General features: G+C 40.6%; 1 protein-coding gene across 1 annotated transcript in view; it reads right to left on the bottom strand.

Annotated features, from left to right (window-relative positions):
* LOC124041681 (protein PRRC2A) overlaps positions 1 to 14,672 on the bottom strand; it is a 129,548-nt gene that overhangs the window by 28,964 nt on the left and 85,912 nt on the right. The window contains exons 3-7 of the mRNA XM_046359548.1: positions 10,053 to 10,110; positions 9,403 to 9,490; positions 8,904 to 9,280; positions 8,589 to 8,717; positions 8,340 to 8,495 (exon numbers count right to left, since the gene is read on the bottom strand). Coding sequence (XP_046215504.1) covers positions 8,340 to 8,495; positions 8,589 to 8,717; positions 8,904 to 9,280; positions 9,403 to 9,490; positions 10,053 to 10,110 — 808 coding nt within the window. The remainder of the gene's footprint in view (positions 1 to 8,339; positions 8,496 to 8,588; positions 8,718 to 8,903; positions 9,281 to 9,402; positions 9,491 to 10,052; positions 10,111 to 14,672) is intronic.

Raw genomic sequence — 14,672 nt, 5'->3', positions numbered from 1 at the left:
TCTCAATTTACATCAACAACATAGCTCAGGCAGCAGGAAGCTCTCTCTATCCATTTATATGCAGATGATACAGTCATATACTCAGCTGGCCCACTCCTGAATTTTGTATTAAATGCTCTACAACAAAGCTTTCTTTAGTGTCCAACAAGCTTTTTCTGCCCTTAACCGTGTTCTGAACACGTCCAAAACAAAGGTCATGTGGTTTGGTAAGAAGAATGCCCCTCTCCCCACCGGTGTGATTACTCCCTCTGAGGGTTTAGAGCTTGAGGTGGTCATCTCATACAAGTACTTGGGACTAGGGCGAGAAGGTACACTAGTATTCTCAAATCAATCAAATCACATTTTACTAGTCACATACACATGGTTAGCAGATGTTAATGCGAGTGTAGCGAAATGCTTGTACTTCTAGTTCTGACAGTGCAGTAATATCTAACAAGTCATCCCAAAAATTGACAACAACTTCCTGATACACACAAATCCTGTTTCCTGAAGTCCACGATCATCTCCTTTGTTTTGTTGACGTTGAGTGAGAGGTTATTTTCCTGACACCATATTCTGAGGGCCCTCACCTCCTCCTTGCAGGCTGTCTCATCGTTGTTGGTAATCAAGCCTGGCACTGTAGTGTCGTCAGCACACTTGATGATTGAGTTGGAGGCGTGCGTGGCCATGCAGTCGTGGGTGAACAGGGAGTACAGGAGAGGGCCCAGAACGCACCCTGGTGGGGCCCGAGTGTTGAGGATCAGCGGGGTGGAGATGTTGTTTCCTACCTTCACCACCTGGGGGAGACCCATCAGAAAGTCCAGGACCCAGTTGCACAGGGCTGGGTGGAGACCCAGGGTCTCAAGCTTAATGATGAGTTTAGAAGGTACCATGGTGTTGAATGCTTAGCTGTAGTCAATGAACAGCATTCTTACATAGGTATTTTTCTTGTCCAGATGGGATAGGGCAGTGTGGTGGCGATTGCATCGTCTGTGGACCTATTGGGGTGGTAAGTAAATTGTAGTGGGTCTAGGTATCAGGTAGGGTGGAGGTGATATGATTATTGACTAGTCTCTCAAAGCCCTTCATGATGACAGAAGTGAGTGCTACAGGGCGATAGTCATTTAGTTCAGTTACCTTAGCTTTCTTGGGAACAGGAACCATGCTGGCCATCTTGAAGCATGTCTAGGCCGGCAGCCCTGCGAGGGTTAACACGTTCAAATGTTTTACTCACGTTGGACATGGAGAATGAGAGCCCACAGTCTTTGTATAGTCCCCAAAGCGCACAAATAAGTTGTTTAATTTGTCTTGGAGCAAGATATCCTGGTCCGTGACGGGGCTGGTTTTCTTTTTGTAATCCGTGATAGACTGTAGACCCTGCCACATACCGCTTGTGTCTGAGCCGTTGAATTGCGACTCTACTTTGTCTCTATTGTCACGACTTCTGCCAAAGTCGTTGCCTCTCCTTGTTCGGGCGGTGCTCGGTGTTCGAAGTCACCGGTCTTCTAGCCATCATTGATCCATTTTTCATTTTCCATTGGTTTTGTCTTGTCTTCCCACATACCTGTTTTCAATCCCATTCATTACCTGTTGTGTATTTAACCCTCTGTTTCCCCTCATGTCTTTGTCAGAGGTTGTTTATTGTCAGTGTAGTGTTTATTTGTATAGGTGCGCGACGGGTCTTCGTACCCATATTTGTTTATGTTCTTTTCCTGTTTAGTGTTATGGAGCATGTTACTAGGACATTATTAAAAGACTCCATTTTACACTCCGTTTGACTCTCCTGCGCCTGACTTCCCTGCCACCTATACACATATATCTGACATCTATACTGACACTTAGCTTGTTTGATTGCTTTGCGGAGGGAATAGCTACACTGTTTGTATTCGGTCATGTTTCCGGTCACCTTGCCCTGGTTAAAAGCAGTGGTTCGAGTTTTCAGTTTCATGCGGATGCTGCCATCAATCCACAAGTTTCTGGTTTGGGAATTTTTTAATCGTTGCTGTGGATATAGCATCGCCGATGCACTTTCTAATGAACTCGCTCACCGAATCAGCGTATTCGTCAATGTTGTTGTTGTTGGACGCAATGCGGAACATATCCCAGTCTTGAATCAGATTGGTCGTACCAGCGTTGAACAGACCTGAGCGCGGGATGGATGGATGGATGTATGTATGTATGTATGTATGTATGTATGTATGTATGTATGTATGTATGTATGTATGTATGTATGTATGTATGTATGTATGTATGTATGTATGTATGTATGTATGTATGTATGTATGCATGCATGCATGCATGCATGCATGTATGTATGTATGTATGTATGTATGTATGTATGTATGTATGTATGTAATAACACTTAAGATTATCTGGGTTAACAATGTTAGAAATAATAGATTAAGAAACAAAATACTGCATAGTTTCCTAAGAACGCGAAGCGAGGCGACCATCTCTGTCTGCCTTCTTCCTTCTGTTTCTCTCAGCACTTATCAAAGCTGCAGGTTAAATCTAGACTTGGTTTCTCTATCGTAATCGCTCCTCTTTCACCCCAGCTGCCAAACTAACCCTGATTCAGATGACCATCCCACCCATGCTAGATTACGGAGATGTAATTTATAGATCGGTAGGAAAGGGTGCTCTCGAGCGGCTTGATGTTCTTTACCATTCGGCCATCAGATTGGCCACCAATGCTTCTTATAGGACACATCACTGCACTCTATACTCCTCTGTAAATTGGTTCTCTCTGTATACCTGTCGCAAGACCCACTGGTTGATGCTTATTTTTAAAACCCTCTTAGGCCTCACTACCCCCTATCTGAGATACCTACTGCAGCCCTCATCCTCCACATGCAGCACCCATTCTGCCAGTCATATTCTGTTAAAGGTCCCCAAAGCACACAGATCCCTGGGTCGCTCGTCTTTTCAGTTCGCTGCAGCTAGTGAATGGAATGATCCACAAAAAACACTCAAACTGGATAGTTTTATCTCCATCTCTTCATTCAAAGACTCAACCATGGACACTCTTACTGACAGTTGTGGCTGCTTCGCGTGATGTATTGCTGTCTCTACTTTCTTGCCCTTGTCTTGTTATCTGTGCCCAATAATGTTTGTACCATGTGTTGTGCTGCTCCTATGTTGTGTTGCTACCATGCTGTGTTGTCATGTGTTGCTGCCATGCTATGTTGTTGTCTTAGGTCTCTCTTTATGTAGTGTTGTGGTGTCTCTTGTCGTGATGTGTGTTTTGTCCTATATTTTTAATTAATTTTTAATCCCAGCCCTCGTCCCCGCAGGAGGCCTTTTGCCTTTTCTGTCATTGTAAATAACAATTTGTTCTCAATTAAATCTTCTTAGGGATCAAATCCCGTTAACGGGATCGATTTGACAACATCCGGTGAAATGGCAGAGCGCCAAATTCAAATTAAATTCCTATAAATATTAAAGTTTCATGAAATCACACATGCAATACACCAAATTAATGCTACACTTGTAATCCAGCCAACGTGTCAGATTTCAAAAAGGCTTTATGGCAAAAGCAAACCATGCGATTATCTGTGGATAGCACCCCACCATACAAATACATGACATTCATATTTCAACCCGCGGGACGCGACACAAAACTCAGAAATAACGATATAATTCATGCCTTACCTTTGAAGATCTTATTTTGTTGGCACTCCAATATATAAACATCACAAACGGTCCTTTTGTTCGATAAATTCATCGTTATATATCCAAAATGTCCATTTATTTGGCGCGTTTGATCCAGAAAAATACTGGTTCCAACTCGCGCAAAGTTACCTGTAAACTTGTTCCAAACATTTCATACAACTTTCCTAATACAACTTTAGGTATTTTTTTAACGTAAATAATCTATCAAATTTAAGACGGGATAAACTGTGTTCAATACCGGACGAAAACAAAGTGGAGCGAGCTTTCAGGTCGCACGCCTCTAACAAACAGTACACTTCACCCGACCCTAGTTCTGAACTGCCCTACTTCTTCATTACACAGGAAAAACATCAACCAATTTCTAAAGACTGTTGACATCTAGATAGGAACTGCCAGCAACTGCCTGAATTCTAGATTCTCAGTGAAATCCCATTGAAAAGAAAGTGACCTCAAAAATAAATATTCCTGGATGGTTTGTCCAAGGGGTTTCACTTGCCAAATAAGATATGTTATACTCATAGACATCATTCAAACAGTTTTAGAAACTTTAGAGTGTTTTCCATCCAAATCCACTAATATATGCATATCCTAGCTTCTGGGCCTGAGTATCCGGATGTGAAAATACTGCTCCCTAGCCTTAAGAAGTTTGAACTGACTAGTTAAATAATGGTTAAATAAAAATAAATAAATAAAATACTTTACACAGCTCTGTCAATCTACCAAACCTGTGACCAAGCAGATTACAATCACCCTGTTTGTGCTGTGCAAATGCGCGTGAGCACCCAGACACACACACACACACACACACACACACACACACACACACACACACACACACACACACACACACACACACACACACACACACACACACACACACACACACACACACACACACACACACACACACACACACACACACACACACACACACGCACACACACACACACACACACACACACACACAGGCACAAAATGCGCACACACACAGTAAGAGAAAACAGGTAGGACTGCCAAACACACAGGAAAGTTTGATCTTTATCATTGTCCCTCCATTACCCTCTATCAGTGATGCCCACACTATACTCACTATTTCCATCTGGTTACAAAATGGTATCAGACACAGGGCACATAATAAGCCTTCTATTCATGTGGACAGGTAAGGTCAGTAGAGCACATGGGGCTGGAAATAGTGATAAAGATCAGGCTCGGATTGCTCCCTACACACTGATCTAAGATCAGTTTCAATGGTTGTGGAGTGTGATCTGATGTTTACGGAGGGACTTCAACCCGGAGCGTTACAGATCTACTCTTCCTCCGACATCAAACACTGAGCAGAAGGAATAGTTCCCTCTGGTGGGTAAATGAAGGAACTGACAGGTTAATATTTCTGCCACACAGCATGTACACCGTAAACCCCAAGGCAAATTTAACTCAAAAACTTCTAGTAAAATAAACACACAAGTCAATGAAAAGTCATTATTACTTCAAATGTGTAGGTGATACCGACTCAGAACTAAATTAGAAGTCAAATCAACTCTATTTTTGAAGTTATGACAACAAATAAACTTTTTCCCAGTATGCACCACTGCAGGTTAATTCTTTTGTAATTGTTTATAATATCGCTAATTTTACATGAGTGACTGATTTATCAATGTTATGCTACACAAAGATAAATAACATACAGGCCTACTTATAGACATAATGTGGCCTGTAAACCATGAGTTCTGGCCATTGTATTAGGATGAAGCCTCAAAATAAGAATTTAGGAGATATGTAATGTATTGTCATAAAAAGTTTAATAATGATTACATTTTCCTAGGAGCTCACTTGTTGAAGGCCACAGGGACTGAAAATGAATAAATTCAACAACCATGTCCCTGTCACTAACCAATACAGTCGAGATTAGTACCTAAATCTACATGGATGCTGTTGACCAATAAACATTCACGTGGGCGTGGTCTGGCTCAAAAATGCATGTAAATCAGTCAAGGATATTCGTATGGTAACACAATTTGGTACACATGTTGCAAATGCTGTCAAATCAAATCAAATCAAATTTATTTATATAGCCCTTCGTACATCAGCTGATATCTCAAAGTGCTGTACAGAAACCCAGCCTAAAACCCCAAACAGCAAGCAATGCAGGTGTAGAAGCTCGGGCACATATTTTTTTTAATCTCTTTTAATCTCTGAAATTTGGTTCACATGTTGCAAACGCAGTCAAGAATCAACATATGCAAGACAATTCATTCCAGCCACACGGTGGCGCTATAATGGGCACATATTTTTTTATCTCTTTTAATCTCTGAAATTTGGCACACATGCTCAGGTATATGAGTCTAGCTAACCCACGCGATATCTCAGACACCACTGGCCCGATGTAGACACAACTTGGGTGAACGATGTGTCATGCTACAGAGATCCGTAAATTAACAAAATTACATTGATTGGCCCAAGGGTGGTGCTGCATCATTCATGTTTACTGTTGCCTTTTTTAACTCTCATTATTATCTATCTATGCCTAATCACCCTTCATGTACATATCAGCAGTTGAAGTCGGAAGTTTACATACACTTAGGTTGTAGTCATTAAAACTCCTTTTTCAACCACTCCACACATTTCTTGTTAACAAACTATAGTTTTGGAAAATCGGTTAGGACATCTACTTTGTGCATGACACAAGTAATTTTTCCAACAATTGTTTACAGACAGATTATTTCACTTATAATTCACTTTATCACACTTCCAGTGAGTCAGAAGTTTACATACACTAAGTTGACTGTGCCTTTGAACAGCTTGGAATATTCCAGAAAACTATGTCATGGCTTTAGAAGCTTCTAATTGACAACATTTTAGTCAATTGGAGGTGTACCTGTGGATACATTTCAAGGCCTACTTTCAAACTCAGTGCCATTTTGCTTGACATCATGTGAAAATCAAAATAAATCAGCCAAGACCTCAGAAATACAATTGTAGATATCCACAAGTCTGGTTCATCCTTGGGAGCAATTTCCAAATGCCTGAAGGTACCAAATTCACCTGTACAAACAATATTATGCAAGTATAAACACCATGGGACAATGCAGCCGTCATACCGCTCAGGAAGGAGACGTGTTCTGTGTCCTAGATATGAACGTACTTTGGTGCGAAAAGTGCAAATCAATCCCAGAACAACAGTAAAGGACCTTGTGAAGATTCTGGAGGAACAGTTACAAAAGTATCTATATCCAGAATAAAAATCCAGAATAAAACGAGTCCTATATCGACATAACCTGAAAGGCCACTCAGCAAGGAAGAAGCTACTGCTCCAAAACCGCCATAAAAAAGCCAGACTACGGTTTGCAACTGCACATGGGGACAAAGATTGTACTTTATTGAGAAATGCCCTCTGGTCTGATGAACCAAAAATAGAACTGCTTGATCATAATGACCATTGTTATGTTTGGATGAAAAGGGGGAGGCTTGCAAGCTGAAGAACACCATCCCAACCATGAAGCACGGGTGTAGCAGCATCATGTTGTGGGGGTGCTTTGCTGCAGGAGGAACTGGTGCACTTCACAAAATAGATGGCACCATGAGGGAGGAAAATGATGTGGATATATTGAAGCAACATCTCAAGACATCAGTCAGGAAGTTAAAGCTTGGTCAAAAAATGAGTCTTCCAAATGGACAATGACTTAAGGCTGACAAAATGGTTAAGGACAACAAGGTCAAGGTACTGGAGTGGCCATCACAAAGCCCTGACCTCAATCCTATAGAAGATTTGTGGGCAGAACTGAAAAAGCGTGTACGAGCAAGGAGGCCTACAAACCTGACTCAGTTACACCAGCTCTGTCAGGAGGAATGGACCAAAATTCACCCAACTTATTGTGGGAAGCTTGTGGAAGGCTACCCGAAACGTTTGACTCAAGTTAAACAATTTAAAGGCAACGGTACCAAATAGTAATTGAGTGTATGTAAACTTCTGACCCACTGTGAATGTGATGAAAGAAATAACAGCTGAAATAAATGATTCTCTCTACTGTTATTCTGACATTTCACATTCTTAAAATAAAGTGATGATCCTAACTGACCTAAGACAAGGAATTAAATGTCAGGAATTGTGAAAAACTGAGTTTAAATGTATTTGGCCAAGGTGTATGTGAACTTCCAACTTCAGCTGTACCTCAAATACCTCATACTCCTTCACGTTGATTTGATACGGGCACTCCCTTTACCTGTATATAGCTCTCTTGTGTATTTTATTGTGCCCCACAATACACAAGGAAGGGACTCTGGATCTGTCTTTGTTTGTATGGTCTTCACATGCAATATCTCAGACAGCACTAGCCCAATTTTGACGAAAACGTGGGTGAATGCCATAGAGATCCGGCATTTACAAAATGATATTGATTGGTCCAAGGCTTGTAGTATTTAACTGAAATGTGTTAGTCACGTAATAATATCATGACATCTCAATTGGCGCTGCATCATTCACGGCTGCCCTGTTTAGTTTTGAGTTAGTACCACATAAACCTTCATAATAATAATAATGACTTTTCATTGACTTTGAGTTCAACTAACTAGAAGTATTTGAGTAAAAAATGCATTGGCGTTTACAGTGTGGGGTTAGCAGTGTACACAAGCTGGTGAAGAATTACATCAATCCGTAGTCTCTGTCCATGAGTGTCCTACAGGGGGCGTACCTTCGGGAAGACGTGCAGGTGGAATGGACACAGCTGTTTCTGTAGAAACTCCTGGCTGCGGGGCAGTGGAGGGGGCGGGGCAGAGGGTGACTCTCCCACACTTGATTGGCCATCTGACTCTGCATTCACGTTCTCCTTCTTGGTTGCCTCGTCCACCTTAATAAATTGTATTTCATTAGAGTACGAATTCAAACAGTATAATGCTGTTCCATGACTGCATTGGAAAGCAGTTGTAAAAACACTGTTTACCTTCTTTACCTTCCGTATGGAGGCGTACTCTGCCGTTACGGGGTCCTGGGGGGCCAGGGCCGATCCGTTAGCACCGTTGGGCCCCTTCCCTCCTCTGCTGCTCCCATTAACAGCTCCTCTGGCATTTCCCTGAGGGATACAAACACACAAACACGTAGTTGGAAGGTACTTGTCCTTCCATTGGGCCAACAAAAGAAAAGCAGAATAACAAAATGAACAACTAACATTTTTACAGGTCGGCGGTCACAATATAAAGTCAATGATGACGCGATGTCAACACTTCTATTGCATTGCTTTCATAGCATAAATACGCACATTCCCATTCGTGTTTCTGTTCCCATTGAGGACATCGTCAGTGCGGGTCCCGTTGGGGCTCTTTGAGGTCCTCGGTGTTGCTGGGGTGTTGGCTGATGTGGGTGGGGGAGCTGGGGGCACCGTGTCAACCTCTCTAACCCCTACACTCTCGTACAGCCCATTGTCAAAGCAGCGGATGGGTGAGTTCCGGATCCCCACCTCAGTGTAGGTGGGGTCTCTGACCCCCTCTTCTCCTCCCCTCTGGATGTCTCCCTCCCCCTCGGGGCTGGTGGGGATCTGGGGGAGCTGGCGGACAAGGGGGGGGCGGAGGTCAGAGGTGGAGCGATGGCTGTGGAGGAGGAGAAGGTCCATACTGGCAGGACGGTTCTTACCCCCACCTTGAGAGAGAGAGGAGGGAGACTTTTATTATCAGGTCATTGTTACATGGTTTCCATTTCACCAATGTACCGTTTGTTTTCTAGTTGTTGGCAGTCTATTGGTTGTTGGTATTGTTACTCACTGTTGCCGTTGCGGGGCAAGCGGTTGATCTCATGCAGCCTAGTGTCAGATTTACTGATGGAGCTGTTCTTGGGCTGATGGAGAGCACCCTATACAGAGAGCATATATACTGCTCAGTCTGATGTACAGTCACTGGGTGGTGCTGAACTCTTAGGAAAAAGGCTTCCAAAAGGGTTCTTCGGCTGACCCCATAGGAGAACCCTGTTTGTTTCCCGGGTAGAACCCTTTTTGGCTCCAGATAGAACCCTTCAAATCAAATTGTATTGGTCACATACACGTGTTTAGCAGATGTTATTGCGGGTGTAGCGAAATGCTTGTAAGGGCCTCTATAGAAAGGGTTCTACATGGAACCAAAAAGGGTTCTTCAAGGGTTCTCCTACGGGGACAGCCAACGAACCCTTTTAGGGTTTAGATAGCACCTTTTTTTGTAAGAGTGTCGATATGTTTGACATTTCTGCTGCTATAAATGAGGGGATAATATAGTAGATTCATGCCCAGGCGGTGGAAGTCTTGTGTAAGGTAGTACTAGGCAATTTATTGGGTGGGCCGATAACAAATGACGGTAAAGGGATGGTGGATGGGATGCCATGGATGATATACAACATAAAGAATAAAAGATGTATAAAGAAGGGGCTAATATAAATAACTCACCAGGTCTACTGAGGAGCCCTTCTCTCCATTGGCCGGAGGATGCTTGGTCTTGTTTTTCCTGAGGACACATGAAGGAGCAGTTATTATTAACTCTGTCGCTGTTGAGTTTCACTCAAGAGAGAAGTAAATATTCCTCCATGGTTGCTAACATTTCCACACGTCACTAGGGGCCCCTTGGGAACGTTGTATCCATGGGGGACTGTTGATAGGGCCAGCCGTGTGATGCAGGTGTGCTGAAGACAGCAGTAGGTGACTATAGGTGAAACAGATCTCAATACTCATATGTGGCTTCCTCTCCTCATCTACTGCTCTAGACCTGCACCGATCTGATCTCAATACTGATGTGTGGCTTTCTCTCCTCATCTACTGCTCTAGACCTGCACCGATCTGATCTCAATACTCATGTGTGGCTTCCTCTCCTCATCTACTGCTCTAGACCTGCACCGATCTGATCTCAATACTCATGTGTGGCTTCCTCTCCTCATCTACTGCTCTTAACCTGCACCGATCTGATAACAATACTCATATGTGGCTTCCTCTCCTCATCTACTGCTCTTCACCTGCACTGATCTGATAACAATATTCATATGTGTCTTCCTCTCCTCATCTACTGCTCTTCATCTGCACCGATCTGATCTCAATACTCATATGTGGCTTCCTCTCCTCATCTACTGCTCTTCACCTGCACTGATCTGATAACAATATTCATATGTGTCTTCCTCTCCTCATCTACTGCTCTTCATCTGCACCGATCTGATCTCAATACTCATGTGTGGCTTCCTCTCCTCATCTCCTGCTCTTCATCTGCACCGATCTGATCTCAATACTCATGTGTGGCTTCCTCTCCTCATCTCCTGCTCTAGACCTGCACCGATCGGATCAAAATAGACATATGAAAGTAGATTCCCGGAGGCCATCCATACATGTTGCTTTCACCTAGCCTGTGTTTTTCAGTTCAGTGAAGATAAAGGAGAAGAGATGCATCTGTGCACCTACACACGCACAGAGGCCACTTAGTACCATTGAGATGCTCCAGGGACTATGTCTCTCTCTCCAGCCCAGGACACAGCTCTCTATGCACCTCTCGGCTCTGTCTGCCCCTGGGGAGCCATGAGCAGGTGTCTAAGCATCCACATCCCACAGGACTGTCACATCATAACAACACACTGGAGGCAGGAATTCAGCACCAGAAAAATTCATGGCTTATCAAACTAAAGAGAAGACTTTTTTTTCATACATTTTGTGGCAACATCAATGTATTTGTTCTTTATTGGTTCCATTTACAGATGCCTTTACATGAAGTTTTACTTTAAGTTACAGTACATATCTGGTTAAGGAGGATTACATGAAGCTTTACTTTAAGTTACAGTACATCTCTATGTCTGGTTAAAGAGGATTACATGAAGCTTTACTTTAAGTTACAGTACATATCTGGTTAAGGAGGATTACATGAAGCTTTACTTTAAGTTACAGTACATCTCTATGTCTGGTTAAAGAGGATTACATGAAGCTTTACTTTAAGTTACAGTACATATCTGGTTAAAGAGGATTACATGAAGTTTTACTTTAAGTTACAGTACATATCTGGTTAAGGAGGATTACATGAAGCTTTACTTTAAGTTACAGTACATCTCTATGTCTGGTTAAAGAGGATTACATGAAGCTTTACTTTAAGTTACAGTACATATCTGGTTAAGGAGGATTACATGAAGCTTTACTTTAAGTTACAGTACATCTCTATGTCTGGTTAAAGAGGATTACATGAAGCTTTACTTTAAGTTACAGTACATCTCTATGTCTGGTTAAAGAGGATTACATGAAGCTTTACTTTAAGCTACAGTACATCTCTATGTCTGGTTAAAGAGGATTACATGAAGCTTTACTTTAAGTTACAGTACATCTCTATGTCTGGTTAAAGAGGATTACATGAAGCTTTACTTTAAGCTACAGTACATCTCTATGTCTGGTTAAAGAGGATTACATGAAGCTTTACTTTAAGATACAATACATCTCTGGTTAAAGAGGATTACATGAAGCTTTACTTTAAGATACAGTACATCTCTGGTTAAAGAGGATTACATGAAGCTTTACTTTAAGTTACAGTACATATCTGGTTAAAGAGGATAACATGAAGCTTTACTTTAAGTTACATTACATCTCTATGTCTGGTTAAAGAGGATTACATGAAGCTTTACTTTAAGTTACAGTACATATCTGGTTAAAGAGGATTACATGAAGTTTTACTTTAAGTTACAGTACATATCTGGTTAAGGAGGATTACATGAAGCTTTACTTTAAGTTACAGTACATCTCTATGTCTGGTTAAAGAGGATTACATGAAGCTTTACTTTAAGTTACAGTACATATCTGGTTAAGGAGGATTACATGAAGCTTTACTTTAAGTTACAGTACATCTCTATGTCTGGTTAAAGAGGATTACATGAAGCTTTACTTTAAGTTACAGTACATCTCTATGTCTGGTTAAAGAGGATTACATGAAGCTTTACTTTAAGCTACAGTACATCTCTATGTCTGGTTAAAGAGGATTACATGAAGCTTTACTTTAAGTTACAGTACATCTCTATGTCTGGTTAAAGAGGATTACATGAAGCTTTACTTTAAGCTACAGTACATCTCTATGTCTGGTTAAAGAGGATTACATGAAGCTTTACTTTAAGATACAATACATCTCTGGTTAAAGAGGATTACATGAAGCTTTACTTTAAGATACAGTACATCTCTGGTTAAAGAGGATTACATGAAGCTTTACTTTAAGTTACAGTACATATCTGGTTAAAGAGGATAACATGAAGCTTTACTTTAAGTTACATTACATCTCTATGTCTGGTTAAAGAGGATTACATGAAGCTTTACTTTAAGTTACAGTACATCTCTGGTTAAAGAGGATTACATGAAGCTTTACTTTAAGTTACATTACATCGCTATGTCTGGTTAAAGAGGATTACATGAAGCTTTACTTTAAGCTACAGTACATCTCTATGTCTGGTTAAAGAGGATTACATGAAGCTTTACTTTAAGTTACAGTACATCTCTATGTCTGGTTAAAGAGGATTACATGAAGCTTTACTTTAAGCTACAGTACATCTCTATGTCTGGTTAAAGAGGATTACATGAAGCTTTACTTTAAGATACAATACATCTCTGGTTAAAGAGGATTACATGAAGCTTTACTTTAAGATACAGTACATCTCTGGTTAAAGAGGATTACATGAAGCTTTACTTTAAGTTACAGTACATATCTGGTTAAAGAGGATAACATGAAGCTTTACTTTAAGTTACATTACATCTCTATGTCTGGTTAAAGAGGATTACATGAAGCTTTACTTTAAGTTACAGTACATATCTGGTTAAAGAGGATTACATGAAGTTTTACTTTAAGTTACAGTACATATCTGGTTAAGGAGGATTACATGAAGCTTTACTTTAAGTTACAGTACATCTCTATGTCTGGTTAAAGAGGATTACATGAAGCTTTACTTTAAGTTACAGTACATATCTGGTTAAGGAGGATTACATGAAGCTTTACTTTAAGTTACAGTACATCTCTATGTCTGGTTAAAGAGGATTACATGAAGCTTTACTTTAAGTTACAGTACATCTCTATGTCTGGTTAAAGAGGATTACATGAAGCTTTACTTTAAGCTACAGTACATCTCTATGTCTGGTTAAAGAGGATTACATGAAGCTTTACTTTAAGTTACAGTACATCTCTATGTCTGGTTAAAGAGGATTACATGAAGCTTTACTTTAAGCTACAGTACATCTCTATGTCTGGTTAAAGAGGATTACATGAAGCTTTACTTTAAGATACAATACATCTCTGGTTAAAGAGGATTACATGAAGCTTTACTTTAAGATACAGTACATCTCTGGTTAAAGAGGATTACATGAAGCTTTACTTTAAGTTACAGTACATATCTGGTTAAAGAGGATAACATGAAGCTTTACTTTAAGTTACATTACATCTCTATGTCTGGTTAAAGAGGATTACATGAAGCTTTACTTTAAGTTACAGTACATCTCTGGTTAAAGAGGATTACATGAAGCTTTACTTTAAGTTACATTACATCGCTATGTCTGGTTAAAGAGGATTACATGAAGCTTTACTTTAAGCTACAGTACATCTCTATGTCTGGTTAAAGAGGATTACATGAAGCTTTACTTTAAGTTACAGTACATCTCTATGTCTGGTTAAAGAGGATTACATGAAGCTTTACTTTAAGCTACAGTACATCTCTATGTCTGGTTAAAGAGGATTACATGAAGCTTTACTTTAAGATACAATACATCTCTGGTTAAAGAGGATTACATGAAGCTTTACTTTAAGATACAGTACATCTCTGGTTAAAGAGGATTACATGAAGCTTTACTTTAAGTTACAGTACATATCTGGTTAAAGAGGATAACATGAAGCTTTACTTTAAGTTACATTACATCTCTATGTCTGGTTAAAGAGGATTACATGAAGCTTTACTTTAAGTTACAGTACATCTCTGGTTAAAGAGGATTACATGAAGCTTTACTTTAAGTTACAGTACATCTCTATGTCTGGTTAAAGAGGATTACATGAAGCTTTACTTTAAGATACATTACATCTCT

This window comes from Oncorhynchus gorbuscha, linkage group LG08 (genome assembly GCF_021184085.1).
Source record: "Oncorhynchus gorbuscha isolate QuinsamMale2020 ecotype Even-year linkage group LG08, OgorEven_v1.0, whole genome shotgun sequence".
Classification (NCBI taxonomy): domain Eukaryota; kingdom Metazoa; phylum Chordata; class Actinopteri; order Salmoniformes; family Salmonidae; genus Oncorhynchus; species Oncorhynchus gorbuscha.
This window is presented reverse-complemented; position numbering and strand designations above follow the sequence as displayed.